The sequence below is a fragment of the Macrobrachium rosenbergii genome, chromosome 43, assembly GCF_040412425.1.
Source record: "Macrobrachium rosenbergii isolate ZJJX-2024 chromosome 43, ASM4041242v1, whole genome shotgun sequence".
Taxonomy (NCBI): domain Eukaryota; kingdom Metazoa; phylum Arthropoda; class Malacostraca; order Decapoda; family Palaemonidae; genus Macrobrachium; species Macrobrachium rosenbergii.
The window spans coordinates 33423440-33446992 of NC_089783.1; the positions used below are offsets into that span (position 1 = coordinate 33423440).

A 23553-nucleotide genomic window follows, 5' to 3' on the forward strand; every position below is an offset into this window, starting at 1 on the left:
AACACCACAAGTTTCTCTGAGTCCCTGGATGATACGCTGAAGTCTACTGGCGAAGACTTTAAAGGAGGACTCTCTGAGAAGGGAATGGTGTAGCCTTCTCTCAGAACGTTGATCACCCAGGGTTCTGCTCCCTTGGCCTCCCAAACTTGCCAGAACGACTGTAGTCTGGCTCCGACCGTTGCATGAAGGACCTTGAACTCATCGGTTGGTACCCTAGCTTTCTGGGGATGAGAAGAGAATTTTCCTCTTCCCCTAGCACGGAAAAGGGCCGAGAAGGAGTACCCGAGAAGGCCTAGAGGATACAGGGAAAGAAGGCTTGGGTACTACTGGAGTAGTCGAAAACCTGGGTCTTTTCAAGAATGAGCCAGTAGGTCTTGAGTAGACTTCCGTGAGAGAGTTCCTCGAAATTTCCCTAACTAACGTGGCGGGAAAAAGGGATTCCTTAAGCAAAGGAGCAAAAAGAAGAGCAGATTTCTGGTTCCTGGAGACTCCTCTCGCGACAAACGAAATCCAATGTGCTCTCTTCTTCAAAATGCCGGTAGCAGTCACTGAGGCAATTTCTGACGTTCCGTCCGTGATGGCCTTGTCCAGGCAGGCCAAAATAGCATCAAGATCTGTAGCAGTCTTGGGGGGAAGATCACAGACTTTCACTATCCTGCTCAAGGCTCCTATAGACCAGTCAATAAAAGAAAAGATCTCCAAGATCCTATAGGAACTCTTCACCAGATGGTCAATTTCCGAAGACGAGAAGCCGACTTTGGATGAAGAAAAAGCTGAGCGACGGGCAGAATCCACAAGGCTAGAGAAATCCCCTTGAGAGGAGGCAGAGTCTCCCAAGGAAAAGACTTCCCCAGTCTCATACCACGAACGAGACTTAAAAGACAGTTGAGAGGGGGGGAAAACAGAAAGATGTTTTACCCTGAGATCTTTTCTTGCTCAACCATCCTTCTTGCCTTCGGAGAGCTCTTTTTTCGCAAACAGACAGGACCAGCTTCAGAAATCTAGAGGAAGGAGGTTTAAAATCCTTGGCAAACTGCGTGAGTCGGAGACGAAGGGGGAAGCTGGAGCAAAGTCTTCTTGAAAAAGTTCTTCAAAAAGTTGTAAGAGATGCTTAAAGTTGGACGTAGGAGCAGACGGAACATCATCTACTTCGAAACATCGGAAACTGGGGAGAGAATCTCTGAAGCAGTTGGAGCACCGCGGATAGAAACGCGTCTCCGGGAGCCAAACTTGCGTTATCCTCTTGATTATCGCCGAACGTCACCGAGGCGCCAAGAGCCCGACCAGCGTCAAGCGTATCCGAAACATGAGCTTGAGAGGAGTCAGGAGCCTTAGAAGATCCGAGAGCCAAAGAGGCGCCAAAACCATGGTAGCGCTAGAAGCGCAAACATTGTGCGCCTTGGAAACGTGTTTTGAGAGGCGCCAAGCGCCAAAGTAGCGTCGTGAGTGCGGCCGGTGCGGGCGGAAGTGGCGCCAGGAGCGCGATCGGAAGCGGAGCCAGGCGCCGAGAAGCGAAGCGGAGCCAGGCGTGCGAGCGAAGCGGCGCCAGGTGCGTGAGCGAGCAGAGACCGGAGCCTCAGTTGCAGAAGGAACCTGAAGTGCTGGAGCTTTAAAACCTTCGAAAAGTCTCAAAATCTTGTCCAATTTGTCCTCTTGCGAAAGGGGGCCAGGAACCGGAGGCATAAAGCCGACTTGGGATCCAACGGGAAGGAAGCCGCTACTTGCATGCTAACAGGAGGATCCGCGCCGCTACGATCCGTAGAACGTACATCCGGACTGCCTGAAGAAGAAGAGATCTCTGGGCTATCCCAAAAGCTACAAGACGGAAGAGGAGAACGTGCCAAAAGTTTCTTGAAAGGAACTTGACTTGGAGAGGAAGCTCTGCGTCTCTTCAGCGGCCTACTAGACTCTGACTGCTTCCAACTCCTCCTCGACGAAACAGAAGCACAAGAAGACACTTCCGCATCGCTTTTACTATAGCGAGCTGCAACAGCCTGGGACGCAACAGGACTGTTAGAGGGAGCAACTGCTCGTGAGCAGACCCCACTCGCCTCCCTTCGGCTTTCGGCATGTCTTCTCCCTGAGCCCTGGGAGCCGGACAGAGGCCTAGACCTAGGAGAACGAGGGGGACGAACAGTCACCTCCTCCACAACACTATCACTCGCAACACTTCGATGTCTAGACATCGCACTCACATCCTGGCCAATCTTCTCTATCGCAGAGAAAAGAGCCGAAATCTTACCATCAAATTCTGCCCGAAGGTCTGACACGGTAGTGGGTTCGGAAACAACAGGTTCCGGGGCAGGAATAGGAACAGGAGGGGTAACAGGAACAGAACAAGAGGCAATACTACTCCTACTCTGGGAGGAACTTCTGGCCAAGCCTTACGTGCCCTATCTTTACTTAATTTTGCCTGATACTTAGCCAACTTTTGCCAATCAAGCACAGACAAAGACGAACATTCATCACATCTATCCAGATTCGTGCACAATTTCCCTCTACAGTTAGAGCAAGAAGAGTGAGGGTCTATGTTAGACCGAGACATTCGAGTTTTACAACCCCTGCAATATCTAATTTGAGATCCTGAATCAGACATAACTAGAAAAATCTCAACCAAAGCCAAAAACAAGCCAGAACCGTCAACAAAAGTGGGTACTTCACCAAAGAAGAAACGAAAAAGCACCGATGAATTTCCTGAAGAGGAGCAGACGACTAGTCGCCGCCCCGACAGAGAAAATATGATTAGTTGTTGATGGAAATGGATCCAGGTACCCCGGTAGAGGGCGGGGTAGTCGTATCACCTGACCATATATTAGCGGGACCGCCAGTTTTGAATTTTCTGTCGAGATCGAGAATTACAGCTATATGTAAACAACAGGTAAGTTCATGTATAAAAACTAACAATTCAACTGCACTTCATGAAGACAAACTGGAAGTAAAGCAAATTCATAAATGAATTCATAACAACCAAACTATGAGCTATTTCAAAAGGGAGCATTTGTGAGACCTTTACATAAATGTAAGAAAATTCCAATTAATCATCTTTCAAAGTAAATAAAATAATAACAGACAATCTTGGGAATATATATTTCAGAATTATCAACAGAATGTTTTGTCCTCTATTATGCTTTACAATAAATAAACTTCTAATGAAAACAAAAATGTCCTATAAAGGAGGCTTAACGTCAGAGGAGATACTTCCAGTGCTGCAAACTTCACAAGCTCTTAGACATGTAAGGCCCATCCAATTCATAGCCCAACTTTCGGTAGTAGTTACGGGTGCCTACCCCTGAAAGCAGAGTTGTAATTAATTTGTGAACTATAAGCCATGATGTGAGACACCTTAAACATACCGACATATAAACAGAGGCTATTTTTCATGGCTGATTCAGTTAACATGCATCTTTCTCTATGATCCTGAGTTATCACTATGCAATAAAAAAAGCAAGATTAGTTGTTCTTCTTTTCAAGAAAAGTAGAATACAAAAGGAGTTTTTGTCAGGGAATATCTGAGTCAATTCCAGTGTTTAGCAGCATACTGTACAAAGTTGGCTGAGCTGTTTATGAGATAAAATATACTTTTTTTTTTCATGTAGACCCTGGGTAATGACTCACTTAGGTATAAGGTCTCCTGAATAATGTAGAGTTGAACTATATCCCTTTCAAGCGATTCAAAATGCTGTCTTAGGCTGATTTAATAAACAAAGCTCTTAACAGATTCAGCCAGAATCAAGTGTCAAGTAGTATCTAGCATGGATGGACGGATATACACGTATGTTATTTAGGATCCCATGACATACACCAGGGCTAAGCAATCCAACCAATGACTCGGTATCTGAGAGGCATGGCAGGTAACCGCAGACCTTTCACAAAAACTAAAATGCCATGATAGTGCTGAATATTTGTGACCCTTTACAAGCTTTTACTTAAAGGATTCTGATATACAATAGGTATATAGGTCTTCTGTCAGATAACTTCCTATGCCCAAGGAATATTCAAAAGCATATGGTAATGATGATTCCATATTGCTTATGTCAGCTACTAGACTGTGAAGTGTTAGAAGTGGAATTTGGATAATTACTTATAATTATCTATTAAGGCACCTTTGGGTTAAACATATATGAAATGAAAGTCTCCCTAAGTGTGATAAGAGCCTAAGAGGTTTTTCAGGTGACTCAGTACAAAAATATTCCAAAGCATTTCAAGATACAATACTACAAAACATTACTTAACTCTTTAAATTTCTTACTGTGATTCACAAGAGTACAACTAAAACATTCTTTGATATTCTCACCTGATATCACAGCAATTTTGTTGGAACCATGTTCCTCCCTTGCAATTCTCTCTGCCTCCTCCATGAGCAACATGCCAAAGCCCTGATGCTGGAATTTTCGTGGATCGCGGGAACTGACAGGTACGACAGAGCCATATACATGAAGCTCTCTTACAATTGAGACCCCTCCAACTAATTCAGGTCTGAAACACACGATAATTTAGAGAGAGAGAGAGAGAGAGAGAGAGAGAGAGAGAGAGAGAGAGAGAGAGAGAGAGAGAGAGAGAGAGAGAGAGAGAGAGAGAGAGAGAGAGAGAGAGAGAGAGAGCGAGCTTCTGGCGCACATTAAAAGACCTTCAATAAGTGTTATGGGTGAAGGATTTGTATGAAAAAATCAATTCTGTTTTTATTCTAAATGAGTTTTACATTCTTTATGGGAACAAATTTAATCATATGCCAAGAAACGAGTAAAATTTATTACTTTTCTTGTAGTACACCTGTAATTTACATTTAACTCATCAACATACCTGAAAGTCTGATCAGAGCATTTTCTCAGTCGCAAAAGTCCTACTAGGATATCCTGTTCAGGATCTTCATATGACAGAAAAGTTTCCCATCCACCATTTGCTGTGTAATCTCGTCGGATTAATTCAACCTGTTAAATTGAAAGTAAAAAGTAATAAGGATTTACAAAGCCTTGTACTGAGGGAGTCAGAATGCATCTTCTCTGTTTCAGTTCACATCTGCAGAAAGAAATATCACGTGTAAAATAAATGTTAAATATTTGTATCGTAATACTTTAGTAAAATACCCGTCTTGTCCAGTTTTTTCAATTTCACCTTTTGCATATTCTTATCTCCATTTTTATTCAAATCACACCCGTTCCCCATTGGTATCTCGCCTTAAAAACACCCACGTATTTGCCAATATCTACTTTGACAAGTACATGTGCCTAGATGACAGCATACATTCCCAGGGAGGTCAAATCTATAATACCTTTGTTTAAATTCCAAGAGCTAAATTCTGTAAGTAGAAGCTTGCCGTAGCCTTTCTTCAAATGGAATATAAAAGCAGGTTTAGTGTATTGTCAAGAGGAGTGTCAGAAATTCTTTTTACCCTTCTAATCCCCCATTGTCATGCTGGTTCAACAATCTGGTAGCTTCCAGCATAACAACACTAACCAATGATCTGATCATGGATGGAGAAACCTGGTCCAGTTTGCAGTTGTTCTCCTTAATGAGATGATCCTTCAACACTGTTTTTGAAAGGAGTTTGGGTTTTTGGGTTTGTGTACAGCTTCAGGTGTTTGACCTCTGCTCTTATCCTTTGCAATTAATAAGGCGTGAATTTTTACACTAATTTTTTGTTTGTGATACACTGTTAATTTAATAATAAGAGTGATTACACTGGTAAGAGCACACCCTTCAATCATGCCAAAACAATTTGTTGGCTACAAACACTTCTATACTAGTTACTACTTTATTTCCCACAAGAAGTACAAGCCTAATGATTTTAAAATTGTTACTTAAATACTTATCTCTGACACTTTCCCTTGAACTCTGAAAATTTTCTCCAGTATAATGCACACACACACTTAATATAAACACTGTTTTACAATTTGCACAGCAATTTAACTTGAATTTTAATAGCAAATGCTTGAAACAAATGTTTTTTGAGATTGATAGAGGCGAATTTTAGCTAAAATTTGTAGGAATATTTAGGCAAGTTTTAATAGTGCCTTGATTTTAGATATATAATCAATTGATTATTTAAATACTAAATCCTTAGTAAAGTGACATATGATTGTGATGTGCAATAACAATTTTATTGTCAGTGCTTCTGTTAGGTGTTTTTCACTGCATTCTTAGCATAAAATGCATAAAGTTATGATGAAGGTAACAGTTTTATGCTCTCACTAAACAAAGATCTCAGGCTATAATTTGTTAAGAGTGCCATGAAAAGAACACAAATCTGTAAGTTTTCTACCTCTATGTCTAAACACCTAAACACACACCAGATGCAATGCTTACATGTATTCCTCATATGGAGACTGAAGATAGTGCTAAATGTTCTTTAGTGTATCACTTCCCAACCAGCTACAGTATACTGCTTTCTGTCTTGCAATTTTCATTTGTTCCCCTTGGTTTCTTTCCACTGAGATGTCTAACCTCCTTAACTTTATACTGTCCCATTTTCATTTCTCATTTAAAAACAAATCCCTTGGACAGGCCTATGAGAGTCCAGGACTGTGATTAGGGGTCTCATTAAAGTACTTTACAATAATCTAACTGAAATTGGAATAATAGAAAATTTAAACCAAAGGCCAAGTCCTAGGACCTACGATGAGGTCATTCAGTGCTGAAAATAATGTTGAAACAATTGTTGGGAGAGGGTGAAAGGTAAAATGGAAGAAAGAGAATATGAATGGAGGTACAGTAAAAGAAATGAAAGAGGTTGAAGCTAGGGGCCAAAGAGACACTGCAAAGAACCTTAATTAATCACTACAGTGCACTTAGAGATGTGCACTGATGACACTACTATTCCCCTAGGGAGTATAATGACCTAATGATCAACAGCTTACCTAAAAAATTTTTCATAAAGCACAGACCTATATCAACTTACCTCATATGGCCGGACTTTGTGGTGAATCTCTTGAATTCCCACTTCGCGTGTACGAACATCTCTACACACAGTTCCCAGATCTTTCATGCGGGCAAGTGCCAACTCCCTCAAGTTGCCATGTTCAACTCCAGAACTAAAAATAAAATAATTTTCACTATAACTTTAAAACAGATCTAAAATATCTTTATCTACACTTATAAAATAAATCAGCCATAATGACCTACAGAGGTCCCTTGCCACTAAACGCTCCAATACATATTGAGCTTTCATGTGAAATGTTGTTAGAGTTCAATTTGGGTCTGCAAATAATGTTTAAAATTGTACTTGTAAAAGTAAAATAACCCATCTCAACTGCTCACAATAAACTTAAATACCTGGCTGGTGAACTACAAATATGATTGACCACTAGTGACAAGAACAAGTACCACAATGGCATAGAAAGGTAAGGGTGTTGGGGGTTAGTGCTGAGTGCCTACCAATAATAGCACCACAAACTCAGCTGTGACTCCGTTCTATGCCAACGCACACTGTTGAGACTCCTGCCCCCTTTCTCTCTTTCAATCAAGTTCCTTGTGCTGTTGCTGTGTGGTTTAAAATTCACAGACACTTAAATTTTACAATAACCTGGTGATTATTGTAGTTCCTAAAGCTTAAAATACACTCAAAACAAAGCATCTACTGATAGTGTAGTGTCACAGGTAGTAGGGTCAACTGAAGTTAGTGTTTATGATGCTTTTGATGTTAATTGTTAAAAATTAATATTAAAAGATTCATGTCCTTGAAGAACAAACTACATAAGAGTATTGCAAATTTTTATTTAATGTTAGTGCACTCACAATGATACCTATGCATTGTGATTCAAGTTGTCGAGATCATGAAAAAAAGGTGCATTGCTGACAGTTGTTGGTGAACATGCAAGCATTTATGGTACATGTGCTCTTGTTGGTGACAGGCTTAGTACCTATGTCAGTGTTTGTGATAACTCTAAATATTATATTTATAATAAGGTGGTCCATTAGAAGGAAAGAGAGCCACAGTTTTAACAGGCACTTGAAATTTATAATCATGTCGAGAACTGATGCGATAGCAGAAGATTACATTCTATCTAGTCTAATTTTTCCATACATCTTACATAAAATCTAGAACATGGTAATAACACTTGCCTCACTAGTGGCATAGGGATATCCCTTTGAACTCGGTACACACGCACCCACGGAGGTACAAGGGACAGAATTGTAGCAACCAAGTCTACCAATGTATTAGGTGGGTAACTCTTGTATCGCCCAGTTTTCCAAAGCTCATACAAACCAGTACCTCTTATAACAAGAGTTGGGTAGATCTTCAGGCCGTCTGCTCTGAATGCAGGATTTTCAAAGAATTCCTGTAAAGAATAATGTCAGAAAATGACTCACTCAAATAGGTAAAACATATACATGGGAGAGTACAGCAGTGAAAGAAATCACAAATGAATGCAGACGACTTACGACCACATAGTGGGTAAAGCAGTCCAGGATTCAGGACCAGGTAGAGAGTTACAAGCATATTTTGGGTGTTTGAAAAAAGGCTTTTAACCTACTACAGCACCTCATCTTAAATCCAGGACTGCATGCTTTCATGATTTCCTTGACTGCTTTACTTTCCTATATGTACACTGTAATTGACTGATATACAGTAATATTCTTCAATATACTCACTACTTTTCTTGATTCTTTCTCTATTACTTTCCATCTGCTACAATGATCTCATTACTATATTTCCCAGCATATAAGATGCAACTTTTTCTAAAAAACTGCCAAAGAAACTCACTGTGCATCTAACAATGTGGTCGTCACATGTACAAGTTTAACCTATGGCCATAAGCAACATGCTTTGGTGACATAAACAAACTATTATGGTCTTCTGTAAAAGAGTTACTCAACAACTATAACAGCCATGCAAGAAAATATATTGCTTTGCAATTAGGAACATCTTCACTTCAGTAACTTGGTAGGTAAGAAACTTTAACTTTTAGTGGGGAGCACAATAGAGACTAATGAAAAAAGGATACTTTATATTTTTTTCGAGAATTTGGATGCATCATATAAGCCTGAAACAACTGTTTACCACAACCTTTCTTTTGCTTCACATGACTAACACAACATTGCATCTAGATTGTAATATTCTATTTCACTACCAAACTACGTTTTCCTCTATTCTTCTGCCAAACTAAACTTACTTTATTATATAAAACAAAACATTAATGCTTGATTCAAATACAATACAGAAACAGAAACATCTGACTTACTATAAATTGTTCTACGTCTCGTTCATAGTCAACATTGGGTAGATCAGGCATCATATGGGACACAACCTTGAACCCTGCATCCTTCGAATACTGGAAGCTTTCACTTACTGCTCTCACAGTGTGCCCCCTGAAAAATTATCCATTAATAATTCATTCAAGCCATGTTTTGGCAAAATCAATTTCCCTGAACTATATCAGCCCTACAAGAGTCCAAAAATGTAGTTCTTGCTGGTTAAACTACACTCTTATTCAGTTCTGAAACAGAATTTGACAGTACAAAGGTTTTAAAGGTGTAGCAGGAGGAAAACCTCGTAGTTGCACTATAAGTCAGTTGTTAGGTGAGGATGGAAAGGAAGAGGGAAGAAAGAGAATATGAACAGAGGTACTGTAAAAGGAATGAAAGGGGTTGCAGCTAGGGGCTGAAAGGATGCTCCAAGGAACCTTTAGTAATGCATACATTGCACTGCATGGGGTGCACTAATGGCACTGTCCCCCCCATAGGGCTTTTATTGCACAGAATAGCACAGAATAGAAGTGTTCTAATCTACTTTATTATCATATAGCTGTAATGGAAGTGTTTTACACAACTACAGATATATTACACTGTTAAAAATATAGTTCTACATCAAAGAATGTTTTAATATATCTGTAGGTCTTTTACACCTACAGATATATTACTGTTGAAAATGTACTTCTTCATCACAGAATGTTATACAAATAATAATATACCTGTTAGTATCCCTTGCCACATCCTCATAAACTGACTGGACTCCGATCTCTAGTCTTGTGCAACCATACTTGAGCATATCAGACAAATGTCGTTTTAGACAGTAGTCAGGTCTGGTCTCTATGGTGATGCCTGTTGAAGAGAACAGAAAGGAATAGAATACAGGATTTAGGCCAAGGGCCAAGTGCTGGGACCTACTGTATGTGGCCATTCAGCACTGAAAGGGAAACTGAGAGTAAAAAAGTCTGAAAGGTGTAACAGGAGGCATACCTCGCAGTTCCACTATGAATCAACTGTTAGGAGAGGGTGGATATGAAGATGGAAGAAAGAGAATGTGAGCACAGGTGCAGTAAAGGAAATGAAGATGGAAGAAAGAGAATGTGAACACAGGTGCAGTAAAGGGAATGAAAGAAGTTGCAGCTAGGGGCTGAGGGGACGCTACAAAGACCCTTAAGTAATGCCTGCAGTGCACCACATAAGGTGCACTGAAGGCACTGAAGGCACTACCCCCCTACAAGGATTAATTGATTTATGAATGTTTGGTCTAATGACTTGGCACGAGAACTATCAGGTTATTCAGTACCACAATTCAAACTGAGGAATTACCATTAATAATCAATAAATACTGAAAAAATAAACTACTGTTTCAAAAGAATAAATTAACTCTATTACAATATCTTTAATGTATTCCATTAAATTATTGATACGGTATCAACATCATTTAAAATTTGCAGTAATGTGTTAAGGTCGGATGTACTTACAATTAAAACAGGATTTTTGAAAATACAATCTAATTGTTAACAAATTATTCAATTCTTGAAAATTTCAACTGTCAACAGTGTGAACTTGTTCTTTATGCAAAATCTTGGAAGTAGCATTTCAACTTAATAGATGGGGGGGAAGAGGTGGGGGGTCTGGCCTCCTAATAAGTTATGGAATCTGTTAAATAATGAAGATTTACATATAACGTACATATCCTTGGATTAAATCACATAGCTTATGTGTACAGCAATTATATATAAAGTAATTGGTAGACTGTCCTAACTGCCATTTTGTACTAATCAAGCAATTTACGATAAAAAGTTCCATTTTATTAAATTTCAGAAATAAATCTGCAAAAATTAATTGCTTCTAAACATACATACAATACAGTACTGTACAGCATGGCCTAACGAAAACATAGCTGACTGAAGTTCTACCTACTTATGTTTACAATACAGGTAATATACATAACGATACAAAATAAAAAAAAACCATAACGATCTTCCAGAGCATTAAAACAAATGGTTAAAGAAGCAACATTTATCTCAAGAAATGTGGACCTGGATTTAAAGGTTTGCTTTAATGAGGCTGACTAACCTTGTACCAGAAAGTCAATAACCACACAAAAAATGAATGGATTTTGTTGACTAGACAAAAACGAAAAACTTACCAATACATTTAGTATTGCTACGTTCGGAATACTTGACAGCTTCCTCTACGCTGGTAGAGGAATGGCCAGAAAGCGCGTCATGCAAATTGCGGATAAAATAGTCACGGTAATCCTCAGGAAGTGCCATGAATGTACCTCCCATGACAATAAACTCCACTTTGTCTACGTCATGGCCTAACTGTCGAAGCTGGAAGAAAAGGAAATTAAATAAGATAATATATACAGACACCACCCTACTTACAGCCATTTGTATGTTGAATTGTTTGTAAGTTGGTTACTGTACTCTTCACGCTTATTCAACTACAGTACAATATAAAGTCAATACAGTACAGTACTGTCGTTTTTTCATCCTAAAACACAATTCACTGTACATACATACTGTATTTTATAAAGGAGGCACACAGAACAAAATCTGAACTTATGGGTGGCGAAGGGGAGCGCTCTGAATACAATTTTAGTTTGTGATCCCATTTGATTTATGGGTGGCGAAGGGGAGCGCTCTGAATACAATTTTAGTTTGTGATCCCATTTGATTATATCTCTGAATGTTTAAAATTTGAATGTTTGTGAGTAGGGTGGTGTCTGTATGATCACAAACAACGTTATTGTTTTTACACCAGGTTTTCCCTTTGAAAAATTTAGACAGGCATTGTGTCTTTTAGACAATACTTACCTTGAACAATTTCTGCCTGAATTCTCTGCGCAAGCACCCAAGTTGAAGACTCCTAACTAGCTTTCACACTTCCATGTCATTATATCTAGCTAACTCAAGTGAGTCTGATATTGAAAGGATAATTATATGACGGAAACTGACGAAGAAAACCTTGAAATGTTTAATAAAGGAAAAATAAGTAAATACAGTTGGTCATTTACCTGTTCAACTCTATGTCTGGTTTGAAGGTATGGATTATATCGAGCTCGAATGGCTCTCATGGAGGTCGGTTCATAGCCTGTGTAACTCTGAGTAGAATACTCAAAATCTGAGTCAGGTCCCCCTGGGCAATAGACACAAATATTGCCAGTCATACTGATGTGTGGGCAACGGTGTGGCTTGCACATGACTGCTACCACTGCAATCTGTAAGAAGAAAAATTTTATAGCTTACACAGCTAGATCAGATCAAAACCTTGATCTGTGAAACATGATGAATTCAGTATTATTGCCACACCACACATCATAACACTTCCTTACACATAAACCATTAAAAACAAACCAATTTGAATTTTTCTACAAAAAAATATCTTTTCAATACAAAAATGACATTTTTATGATAAAATAAAGTTTTATATATACTTACCAGGTAATTAGCCTACATAGCTACTGGTTCCTAACCCAAGGCAGCTTAAAAATTCAAAATTCGTGCAGCGGCACTTCTATCGTTTGTGTGTAGGTGACAAGGTCCCAGCCACTATCCGGGACTTAGAGGAACAACTTAGCAAAGAGCCCAATTCACTTCATGCTCTAATGTCCATGTGAGAGGAGGAGGGTGGGCTCCGATCAAGTAATTACTTGTTAAGTATATAAAACTTTATTTTATCATAAAAATGCCATTTTTATATAAGTAGCTTACCAAGTAATTACATAGCTCATTCCACAATGTTAGGAGGTGGGAAAGAGCATGGACATATTCTACTGCAAAGCATTAAGCACAGTAATTAATCTGAAATAGAAAGATTGCAACATTAAATATATGTTTGTTGTTTCCTTACCTTTTGAGAGAGCTGCTGCAGGTAGGTACTGCCTCTGGTTGGTGCTTCTCTCAACCTGCAGTGGGCATGGCAGTGTAGCCAAGGGTCATCCATACATTAGTGGGAACTTTGCAGTGGAGGAAGTACACCGTATGCTGACAAAGTTTAAAAGATGCCCTTGCCCTGGGTGTAGACCAGAATACAAGAGAGCAACACTATCACCTACACCACAGAATTAAAACCACAACCCAGACCATTAAAAATGAAACTGGTGGGTACTCCAGGTACAAAGTACCCACAAGTTTCCCATAGACTCAAAGCCTTAAGTCAAAGCGAGTGGATAGCAAAGGCACAGAGCGTTCCCTTTGCTTCCTCTCCCAACAACATGCCAGCCACGGATAAACGTCCTAAAGTGTTACAATTTTCTAACATGGTCTCTGTGTCCTTAAGGTAGTGTGAGGCAAAGATGGATTTGCATCTCCAGAATGTCAACTGCAAGATTGTAGAAAGAGACAAGTTATGTCTAAATGCCACGAAAGTTGCAACTGCCCTAATTTCGTGAGCCTTAACCTTAACTAAAGGAAAGGCATCTTCCTGGATCTGAGAGTGTGCTTCTAGAGTAGGCTTCTGAGATCAACTCTCTCAGAAAAAAGGAAATGGCATTTTTTGAGAGCGGACAAACCGGGCATCTTACAGAGCACAAGAGGTTGCTTGAAGGTCCTCTAATCTTTTCCGTCCTGCGTAGGTAGTACCTGAGACACCTCACTGGACGAAGAAGTCTCTCTCCTTCCTCTGGCCCTACTACAGTTTGGACAGGTCCTCATTTTTAGCAAGGAAACCAAGAGAAAGTGAGCAGACTGCGTCCCCTTGCACAAAACTTATTCTCTTGTCTATTGCCTATAACTTACTAATACACTTGGCAGTAGCAAGAGCCACTAAAAGGAGTGTCTTCTTGGTGAGATTCCTAAGTGAGGCAGAAATGAGAGGTTCGAACTGAGGACCTGAAAGCCATTTCAGAACAATGTTCAAGTTCCAAGAGACGCTGGAAGAACTTTCTTGCTTAGTCATCCCAAAGGATTTGATTAAGCCACCGATGTCTTGATTAGAAGACAGATACATTCCTCTGTGTTTAAAAACTGAGCTGAGCATTGACCTATACCCTTTGATGGTAGAGATTAATAATTTCCTGACAGACTTCAGGAATAGTAAAAAATCAGCTATTTGATTTATAAATGTTTCAGAAGAAGAGACGTTATTGTGGCTGCACCACCTTCTGAAGACTGCCCATTTAGATTAGTAGAGCTTTGCATTAGACATTTGTCTGCAGAAGCCTGTCAGGGCCTGAGCAGACAACCCTTGGTGGAATCTGAGGAAGTGGGGTTGTCTGAGCAGCAATCATTTTTGTGGAAGAGTCTTGGGTAATCCACCAGGAACTGAATCAGATCTGGAAACCATTCCTTGTTTGGCCAAAAGGGAGCGACTAGGGTCATGGAGGTGCTCTGATGCGTTGACAACTTGTTGATTACCTCCCTGATCATCTTGAAGAGAACGAAGGCGTACACATCTAGGCCTGTCCAGTCCAGGAGCATGGCATCCGTCCCCCATGCTTGAGGATCTGAGACTGGAGAGCACAAGCGTGGAAGGCGGTGATTTCTTGACGTTGCAAAGAGATCTACGTTGGGTCTGCCCCACAGTCTCCACAGATCATCGCAGACTAATGGGTCTAAGGTCAATTCAGCAAGAAGGACCTGTTTGAGGCAGCTTAGCTCGTCCACAATAAAGTTCATCCCCCCTTGAATGAACCAGGTAATAAGAGTGACTTGATTCTCCTCCTCCCACAGAAGGAGACCCCTCGCCGTCTCATACAGAGAGGAGTGAGTGCCCCCCTGTTTGCGAATGTAAGAAAGTGCAGTGGTGTTGCTCTCATGCACTACTATCTTCTTGCCGTAGACTAGGTCCAAGAAGGCCTGAAGGCCCAGGTGAACTGCTCTCAGTTCCTTTACATTGATGTGAGACTTCCGTTGCAACGTCGTCCATGTTCCGGAGACTTCCCGGCCATAGAGGAGAGCACCCCAGCCTAGGAAGGAGGTCTGAATAAAACTGAAGGTCAGGGCTCAGTGGAAGGAGAGACTTCCCTTCCTGAAGTCTTTCTTCACAAGACCACCACTGGAGATCCACTTTGATTTCTGACGTAATCGGGAAGATGAGTCTGGTTGAGTCTTTCTGCATCTGTTCGCTTTCAGGAAAAACTGCAGGGGTCTCATATGCAGTCTGTCTAGTCTCACAAACTGCTCTACTGTAGCAAGGGTCCCTAGGAGACTCATCCACTGCACTGCCAAGCAGGAAGGCAAGGAACTGACTGACAGTCTGAAGGCAGTTGTCAACTCTTTTGGACAACAAAAAAGCCCAAAAAGTTCAAGCATTCAGGATCATCCCTAAATAGGGAATCTCCTGAGTTGGTGCCATAAGGGATTTCTTCTGGTTTATGATAATGCCTTACTCCTGCATCAGGCAAAGAGTTCTTCTCAAGTCCTCCGCGCACTTCTCCTCTGGTGAGCAGCAGAGAAGTCAATCGTCCAGGTACAAATTGATGTAGATTCCCAGAAGGTGAAGCCAATTCCCTAGAGGAGCAAGGATTCGTGTGGATACTTCCAGTGCCGTTGACAAGCCGAAGCACAGGGCCCAAAACTGTAGTGCTCTGCCCTGAAAGACGATGCATAGAAATTTCCGTGAGTCCGGATGAACAGGGACGTGAAAAAATGCATCTTGCATATCCAGGGTGACCATCCAGTCCCCCTGCTGCACTGAAGACGTGACTGAGCAAACTGTCTCCATGTGAAACTTTGTCTTCAGGACGAATGCATTCAGGGCGCTGATGTCCAAAACGGGCTTCCAGGCCCCTGAGGCCTTCGGAACCACAAAAAGGCGGTTGTAAAAGCCTTCTGAGTGGAAATCTACTACCTCTTCTACTGCTCCCTTGATGATCAGGGATTCGACTTCCTGAGAGAGGGCCAAAAGCTTCATGGAACCTTCTGAATATGCTGTCAAGGTGATTGGTGATGTTACTAAGGGAAGAGCTTTCATGAAAGGAATGGCGTAGCCCTCCTTGAGAACCTGACTACCCAAGGTTTTGCTCCTCTGCAAACCTTCCAAAAAAGTAGAAGTCTGGTTCCTACTAGGGATGAGGGACTAACTTCTCATTTCTTGCAGTTGGTCTTGAATGAAGACTTCTTAATGGACTTCCTAGGAGGTCTCAAGTTTGATCTTGGTCTAGGCTGGGTTTCCATTTTCCCCCCACAAAAGGGCTGAGGCTGTAAAGGGGAGAACAATCTCGACATGGAAGGCACAGATTCTCTCGGACGCCTAGTGGACTGTGCTAACAGGTCAGTTGTAGACTTCTTCTACAAGTCTGAAAGAATCTCCTTCACAGTGACTTGCAGAAAGAGGTGAGACTTATCTAAAGAAGCGAAAAGTAGAGCTGATTTCTGTGTTGGCGAGACTCCTTTCGGGGTGAAAGAATACCAGAGCCCTCTTTTTTTAGCACACCCATTGAAAAGAGAGAGGCGAGTTCTGAAGAGCTGTCTCTAACTGCCCTATCAGTGCACGAAAGAACTCCCGGCCAACCAGAGGCAAAGTCTTCAGCGAGATCTGGACAGTTCTTGATCTTTCTCGCTAGCGCCCCAATGGCCCAATCGAGAAAAATAAAAATCTCGAGAACCTTGAAAATGTTCTTGATAAGGTGATCAAGTTCTGGGGGGAGGAAAACATTGTCTAGGCCGTAGAAAAAGCTGTTCTACAAGCTGAATCCACCAGACCGGAGAAGTCCCCCTGGGAGGAGACAGAGACTCCCAAGGAAGGAGCTTCCCCAGTGGCGTAGAACAAGTACCTCATCTTCATTAGCCTGCTGGGCGGAAAAGTGAATGGTGCTCTCTTAGAGAGCCAGCCAGTCATGTACCTCTCGAAGAGCCTTCCTTGAAGAAGAGGAAAAACTAGTTTAGGCAACCTGGTACCTTCAGATGACTGCTTTCCTTGTGAGGAAGGTAGAAGCTGGAGAAGTTGAAGTAGCAGGAACAAAGAAATCTGGAAAGCTATCCAGGAGAAATCTAAAAAGAGACTAGTATGCTGACGAGGGGACCGTTTCTTGAACAACCTCTTCCTCCTCTGAAGAGATAGGTGACAAAGACTTGTCTTTGGTTTCAGGAACTGTAGGGGTTTTCTTCAAGAAACCCATAAGCACCATCAACTGATGCTGGAGTCAACTAACGAATCTTCTTGAGCTGATGATAACGGCAGCTAATGAGAGGAAGGCGCTGGGTACTCAGAAGAAGTGGCTGGGCGCTTGGCTGTTGGAAGTCTGGCACTTGGAAGAAGTCAGGCGCTTTGGGCAATTATAGCGCTCTGAACTGTCTCCCAATGAATGAGAAGGGCGAGCGTAAAGTAGAAACTAATAGCTAAGTAATTATTTGGTAAGTTACTTTATATAAAGAAGAAAAACACCCGTCACCCAGTGGTCACATATTCAGGAATTCCAAAGCCACCAAAAGTGGCAAGAAATTGGTGGAAAGATGTAGTATCAAGAGGTAATAAAAAAAGACTGCAATCTCAAAGACTGAAAGGTTTTGAACATGTAATGAGAAAGCACTAGGAGCATTGGTTAGGGAAACAGTAAACAGAAGTAGCAGGACAAAGAACTGTTAAAAGACCAAAGACATCATGGAGAAAGGGGATAGATAAAGACACTGACCTGATGAAAGTTCAAGCGAACAGATCACAGGGCAAAGAGAAGTGGAGATAACTTCTTTCATAAGTCTATCCCCAAAAGAGAAAAGCTGATGGGAAAACAATTTATGGTAATTATAATGATAATGAAGGAGAAGCTTTTCCACATCCACCCTTGACTTTGACACAGGATGTCACTTATGAAAGGATGTTGATGATTCTTGGAAGAGTTTTTGAGGTCTAAGACACCACCAAAATACCCTTTTCAAATAAAGGTTCCGAGCATTCGGAATTTATTCTGTCATTATATAGCAACCACTGCAAGATTTTACTCTAATGGCTGCTTGACAAAGCTAACTAAAATTAAAAAAAAGGGGGAGAGGGAATTCCATAAAAATGGCTAATACTTTGTCTGAACACATGACAGAACGGTAAATAATTCTTCAGAATATATTTATCTTGCTACGAAAAATAATGCAGGATAAACAGTACCAAAACTCTATATATAAAATTATTCAAATATACAAATAATGTACTGGTATACACGTACACTTTACAAATATATTACTCAATAATACATTGGCAATACTTTTCTGTATTCATTCCTGAGGATAAATTTATTTTGAGAGTAAATATGCTCATTAAAAAGAGTACTATCACATACTGAATTACATATTGACAAAATTAAACCAGATTTCATTAGCTTACCCCAGATGCAGTTCGGACTGGTTTAGCCTTCAGTTTTGGTAAGAGGACCTTTTTATGTTGCTGTGGCACTGCAGCAATAATGTCCACTAGACGTGGGGAAGACTGAAGACCATACTTCGATGAGATTCGGGTCTTCAGTTTGTTGAGATTGATGTCTCGACCATCTTTTTGTGCCTTTATTAATTCTTGAACTATCTCTCCAACTGTGAGCATTCGCAGCTCCTCCTTGGAGAGAACAGGACCTGTAATGTATTTGAAAAATTATCTGGGTTTTCCAAGTAAGAAAGTTAAACATTACACCTTTCATAGGTAACAAGCTTGAAAGTTACACTTTTCAAGTGCAAAAAATAAAAAACAAATATTGACTGCAAAATAATACATTTTTTAAACCGTAAGTTAGGTGAAGTAAAATCCATTGTAATTTTCACTCGTTTTATGTTTTCCCCCACCCAAAAATCCTGCTTTCCCATTGCATCCCCCAAAATTTTAGGATATAAGGGTTGGGTCCCTTACCTTGTAAAGTACTAATTTGCTAAGGAAAAGAATGTCAGAAACATAAAAATATATTATTGCCAAAAATGCAATAATAGTTTAAAGTTAACATCTTCAACATAAATTTACCTTAATTTGTGATATCATTGCCAACAATAGAATGACACCATCTGATGCTAACTTTAGGATGCTGTAACCAGGTGGGAGGTAAAACTGCAAAGGGGTTGCAAACACTAGCTTAGTTCCAAAGGTCACGCCTTGCTTAAAAGCAAATCAAAGGTGGGTAAATTTAAAGGACAACCACAATGTCACTTTTTGACTGAAGAACATAGAAAAAAGTTTATATGCAGTAAAGGCGAGATAATTTGAGAAATTAACTGATAATGAGAAATTTACTGTCTTTTGTTCATGTTTTACATTAATCCCTAAGAGGCTGGCACTGAACACAGCACGCCACAGACCTTCTGCCATGTTTGGTACCAGCCCCTTATGGATTAATGTAAAACCATGAACAAAAGACTGTAAATTTCTCAACCTGGTAATTTTCTCACATAATCTTATCTCAACTGCATTATATACACCCTTTTCTATACTGTTTAGCTAAACAATTTATATTAATTAAGGATATCTTCACACAGCCTTCTCCTTTACATTTACCATGACTCGTACTAAACACGGAGCCTATATTGGACTTAAACTGGTAGTCGCTGAGCCTAGAAAAAAGTTAATATACCTTAGTTTAACCAGACCACTGAGCTGATTAACAGCTCTCCCAGGGTTGGCCCGAAGGATTAGATTTATTTTACATGGCTAAGAACCAACTGGTTACCTAGCAACGGGACCTAAAGCTTATTGTGGAATCCGAACCACATTATAACGAGAAATGAATTTCTATAACCGGAAATAAATTTCTCTAATTCTCCATTGGCTGGTCGGAGTGCTAGCCGAGACCGATACCACCCTCCCTGTCCAATGAGGAACTGCCGAGCCTAGAAGGGCGTAGTAGTGGTAGTCTCAAATTTTACCTACAATACTTATATGGGGATGCAGTTTAACCTAACCTATCCTAAGGTGCCATGTTCTAATTTGGTTTGTGAGGGAGTGGAGCTTCAGGCCCCTCACTGGACTGCCCTAACATTTCATTGTATACATTAGAACGCACTACTATTGCACAATGTTAACGGCAACTATTGAGCAATATTAACAGCAACTATAGTAAAATATTAACAGCAACTATTGAGCAGTATTAACAGAAACTATTGAGCAGTATCAACCACAACTATTGGGCAGTATTGACAACACCTATTGTGCAAAATTAACAGCAACTACTGAGCAGTGTTAACAGCCATTATTGAGCAGTATTAACAGAAACTATTGAGCAGTATTATCAGCAACTACTGAGTGCATTAACAGCAACTATTGTGCAATATTAACAGCACCTATTGAGCACTATTGACAGCAACTACTCAGCAGTATTAACAGAAACTATTGAGCAGTATTAACAACTATTGAGTGCATTAACAGCAGCTATTGTGCAATATTAACAGCATCTATTGAGCACTATTGACAGCAACTACTCAGCAGTATTAACAGAAACTATTGAGCAATGTTAACAGCAACTACTGAGAACTATTAACAGCAACTATTGAACACTATTAACAGCAATTACTGAGCAGTCCTAACAGAATCTACTGAGCAGTACTAACAGCAACTACTGAGTAGTGTTAACACCAATTAGGCCTATTGTGCAATATTAACAGCAACTACTAAGCACTATTAACAGCAATTAGCCTATTGAGCAGTACTAACATAAGCAGAACTAGCCTATTGAGCTGTACTAAGAGCAACTATTGAGCAGTGTTAACAGCAACTAGCCTATTGAGCAGTATTACCAGCAACTATTTAGCACTGTTAACAGCAACTAGCCTATTGAGCAGTATTAACAGCAACTATTTAGCACAATTAACAGCAACTATTGTGCAATATTAACAGCAACTATTGAGCAATTGGCTAATAACGGCAACTATTGACCAGTATTAACAGCAGCTGATGCGCAGTATTAACACCAACTACTGAGCAATATTAACAGCAACTATTGCGCAACATCAACTTTAGAGCAATAGGCTATTAACAGCTACGGTAGCTTAGCCAATGCACGATATGGAGAACTGTAGGCAAAACTAGGCTACACTAGCCTAGGGTAAACTACGTCTAAGAGTAGTCTGATTAAAGGTCCTTATATTTTGTTATAAAATGGAAGATAATATAATCTACTTTTAATTAAAATACTTAAAACTTCTAAAATACTTACCTTTCTTCCTCGTTTGTCCCATTGTTTTGATGTAGTAGTAGTAGTAGTAGTAGTACTACACGCGTTGCTAACTCAAGTGACTACTTGTACGCCGGCCCAGATCGGAGGGTGGTGTTGGTGTCCGTTAGATTTACGCTAGATATCTACTAAGCCCTCCAGAAATTACGCTAGCTTATCTGCCTGCTCTACCTCCTGCTAAATTTTCATTTCAAGGAAATTTACATGAAAAAAGACCCTTGCTGGAATCACCTGGGACTTCTACCAGCCATTTTTTAAATGATTCTACTTGCAACCACTCTTTCCTAAGTTTCTGTTAATATTGTTTTCCCATTTCAAAACTTGGAAAACGGTAAAAACATTTACTATATAAGAAAAGGACGTAAAGTTTATAAATAGTTCTGTGAGAGAGAGAGAGAGAGAGAGAGAGAGAGAGAGAGAGAGAGAGAGAGAGAGAGAGAGAGAGAGAGAGAGGCTGTTATATATAGGCCATAGATGAAACCATAGATCAAACTCAGCCTAGATCTATTATCGATTATCAGTGAACTTCAAATAATAGTCCTATAGTCACTCGGTTTTAGCAGTGGATTCCTACTGATGCTAGGAATTCCTTTAGCATTGCATTTTTTTTAACAACAGAGATCATTAATAATCACTAATAACCTTTAGGAATCAGGGTAAGTGGCACTAACGAACACCACTGAAGGACTGCCGGTTAATCAAATATAAATCCGTATCAGTGCCTATAACTTACAATTATTCCTCTATAATTCTTTTTGTTGCCGATGCAATAGGCTATTCATTTATGGTCTCTGTTCAAACTGAAATCCATGGAGACAGTGGAGAATGAGACTTGTGGTAATTCATGTATCAACGCAGACACGAATCTTGTTCTATAAAAAAAATGTCCCCTTCAATTACTGCCTTAGTTTGTCATTCGTACTTTTTCTTTCCATGTTCAGACTCGGAAGGCCTTGTGCTTGATAGGTTAAGTATAGGACTTGAGCTACGATGGTGCAAACGACGGAGTAAAACGAAAAAAAGTATAGAATATATTTAGAATGATTTTTAGAATTAGAAAGTAAATTCACAGAATACGCTAGAAATCCGCAAAGAAATTATTTCTACTCCAGATTTTACGCTAGGCGCTATAACAGGAGCCAAATTTTTACGCTAGTTCTGAAGGCAATACTCTAGGTCTAGCGTAAAATGCGCCAAGTAGGCGGGATTTGCCTATGAAACGGCTCCCTTGCGCGTTTTTATTCCTTCTTTGTTTGTGTTTCTATAATTTTTATTTTTTTTTTGTCTCTGTAAAGCCACAATTCTTTTATGAATTATTTCCTTTATTCAATTTCCCCCTTCAGCAGATCTGTAAATAAAAGTATATCAGCTATCAATTCCTCTTTATTTTCCTGATATGGCTGCTGCACAAGACTACTGTAGATCTATTTCTAATCTCATTATATGCTGAGCAGTAGAGTAAGAAATTTTCTAAGTTTTCATTTTTTTCCTCACATTACAGACATTTTGTATCTTTCCCTTTTAGCCTATTCCTGTCTTTTAATTCTAGTGTGCCTAGTCTAACCTTACTGAACAGCATTGTTTTTCAGTGTTATCGTACCAGATTTCTTCTCTTATGTTTTCTTAGTGTTTTCTGTGGATTCTTAACGTTGTCTTGTCATTCATTTTAGCTGCTTACTTTTAAGTGATTCAGTTTTACTGAAGTTTATGTTTAATACTTTCATATATTCTTTTACTTGCAAAATCTACGGGGTTTTCTTATTTTTATATTGATCCGTGGTTATCTCGTATAGGAACATATTTCCACGACTCTCATGTGTATGTTTTAGATAGAATAGTCTATTCTTCATATCTATTGAGTGGCAGGAAGAGACCACTATTTCGGATCTTAACGCAAAACTTGCTGTGTAACTTGGTGCTTTAAGAATTGTTCTATATACTCGAATGTCTACTTTTTGTAATTCATCTATGGTTTTCCTGCCGAGCTTCATGACTTCCATGGCATCAGGGGCGTCATTTAGGGGGGCTGGGGGTGGGGCAACTGCACCCCCAATACTCAATATGTCCCCCCAAGCCTCAGCTTGCCACCCCCCCCCCCGCCTTCACCTCCCCAAGCCCCAAGAAGTAACAGCAGCTTTTTTTCCATTACTCCTACCAAAATTCCAATGTGTCATCACATTAAGTTATATCTGTCTATCTATTTTATGTGCTTCAAAAAGCACATAAAATAGCTCAAAATCAAAAAGCCCCCAGCTGATTAGACTCGCTTCGCTCGCCAA

At 40.0% G+C, this 23553-nt stretch overlaps 1 protein-coding gene across 2 annotated transcripts; it reads right to left on the minus strand.

The window, feature by feature from the left end:
* Window positions 1-3068: 3068 nt before the first annotated feature.
* Window positions 3069-21962, minus strand: Elp3 (elongator complex protein 3). 2 transcript variants are annotated; one of them, XM_067086986.1, is made up of 11 exons: window positions 21257-21962; window positions 18454-18695; window positions 12212-12415; window positions 11339-11525; window positions 9909-10038; window positions 9180-9306; window positions 8059-8276; window positions 6896-7028; window positions 4801-4928; window positions 4295-4476; window positions 3069-3289 (listed from the first exon to the last, which is right to left on the minus strand). In XM_067086986.1, exons 1-11 carry the CDS (start codon window positions 21276-21278, stop codon window positions 3216-3218), a joined length of 1647 nt encoding a protein of 548 aa, XP_066943087.1. In that variant the 5' UTR covers window positions 21279-21962; the 3' UTR covers window positions 3069-3215. The 2 variants fall into 2 exon arrangements, with proteins under 2 accessions (XP_066943087.1, XP_066943088.1); XM_067086987.1 differs by lacking the exon at window positions 21257-21962 and adding an exon at window positions 19075-19153.
* Between the last annotated feature and the right edge of the window lie 1591 nt (window positions 21963-23553).

What these genes read in the sequence shown, in the direction of transcription:
- Elp3 (XM_067086986.1), bottom strand. Translation starts at nt 21,278, where the DNA reads ATGGGACAAACGAGGAAGAAAG. An exon ending in ATCCCTATGCCACTAGTGAG is followed by an intron (nt 7,029 to 8,058) that starts GCAAGTGTTATT and finishes TTTTATTTTTAG; the next exon opens with TTCTGGAGTTGAACATGGCA. An exon ending in ACAAAGTCCGGCCATATGAG is followed by an intron (nt 4,929 to 6,895) that starts GTAAGTTGATAT and finishes TCAATTTAACAG; the next exon opens with GTTGAATTAATCCGACGAGA.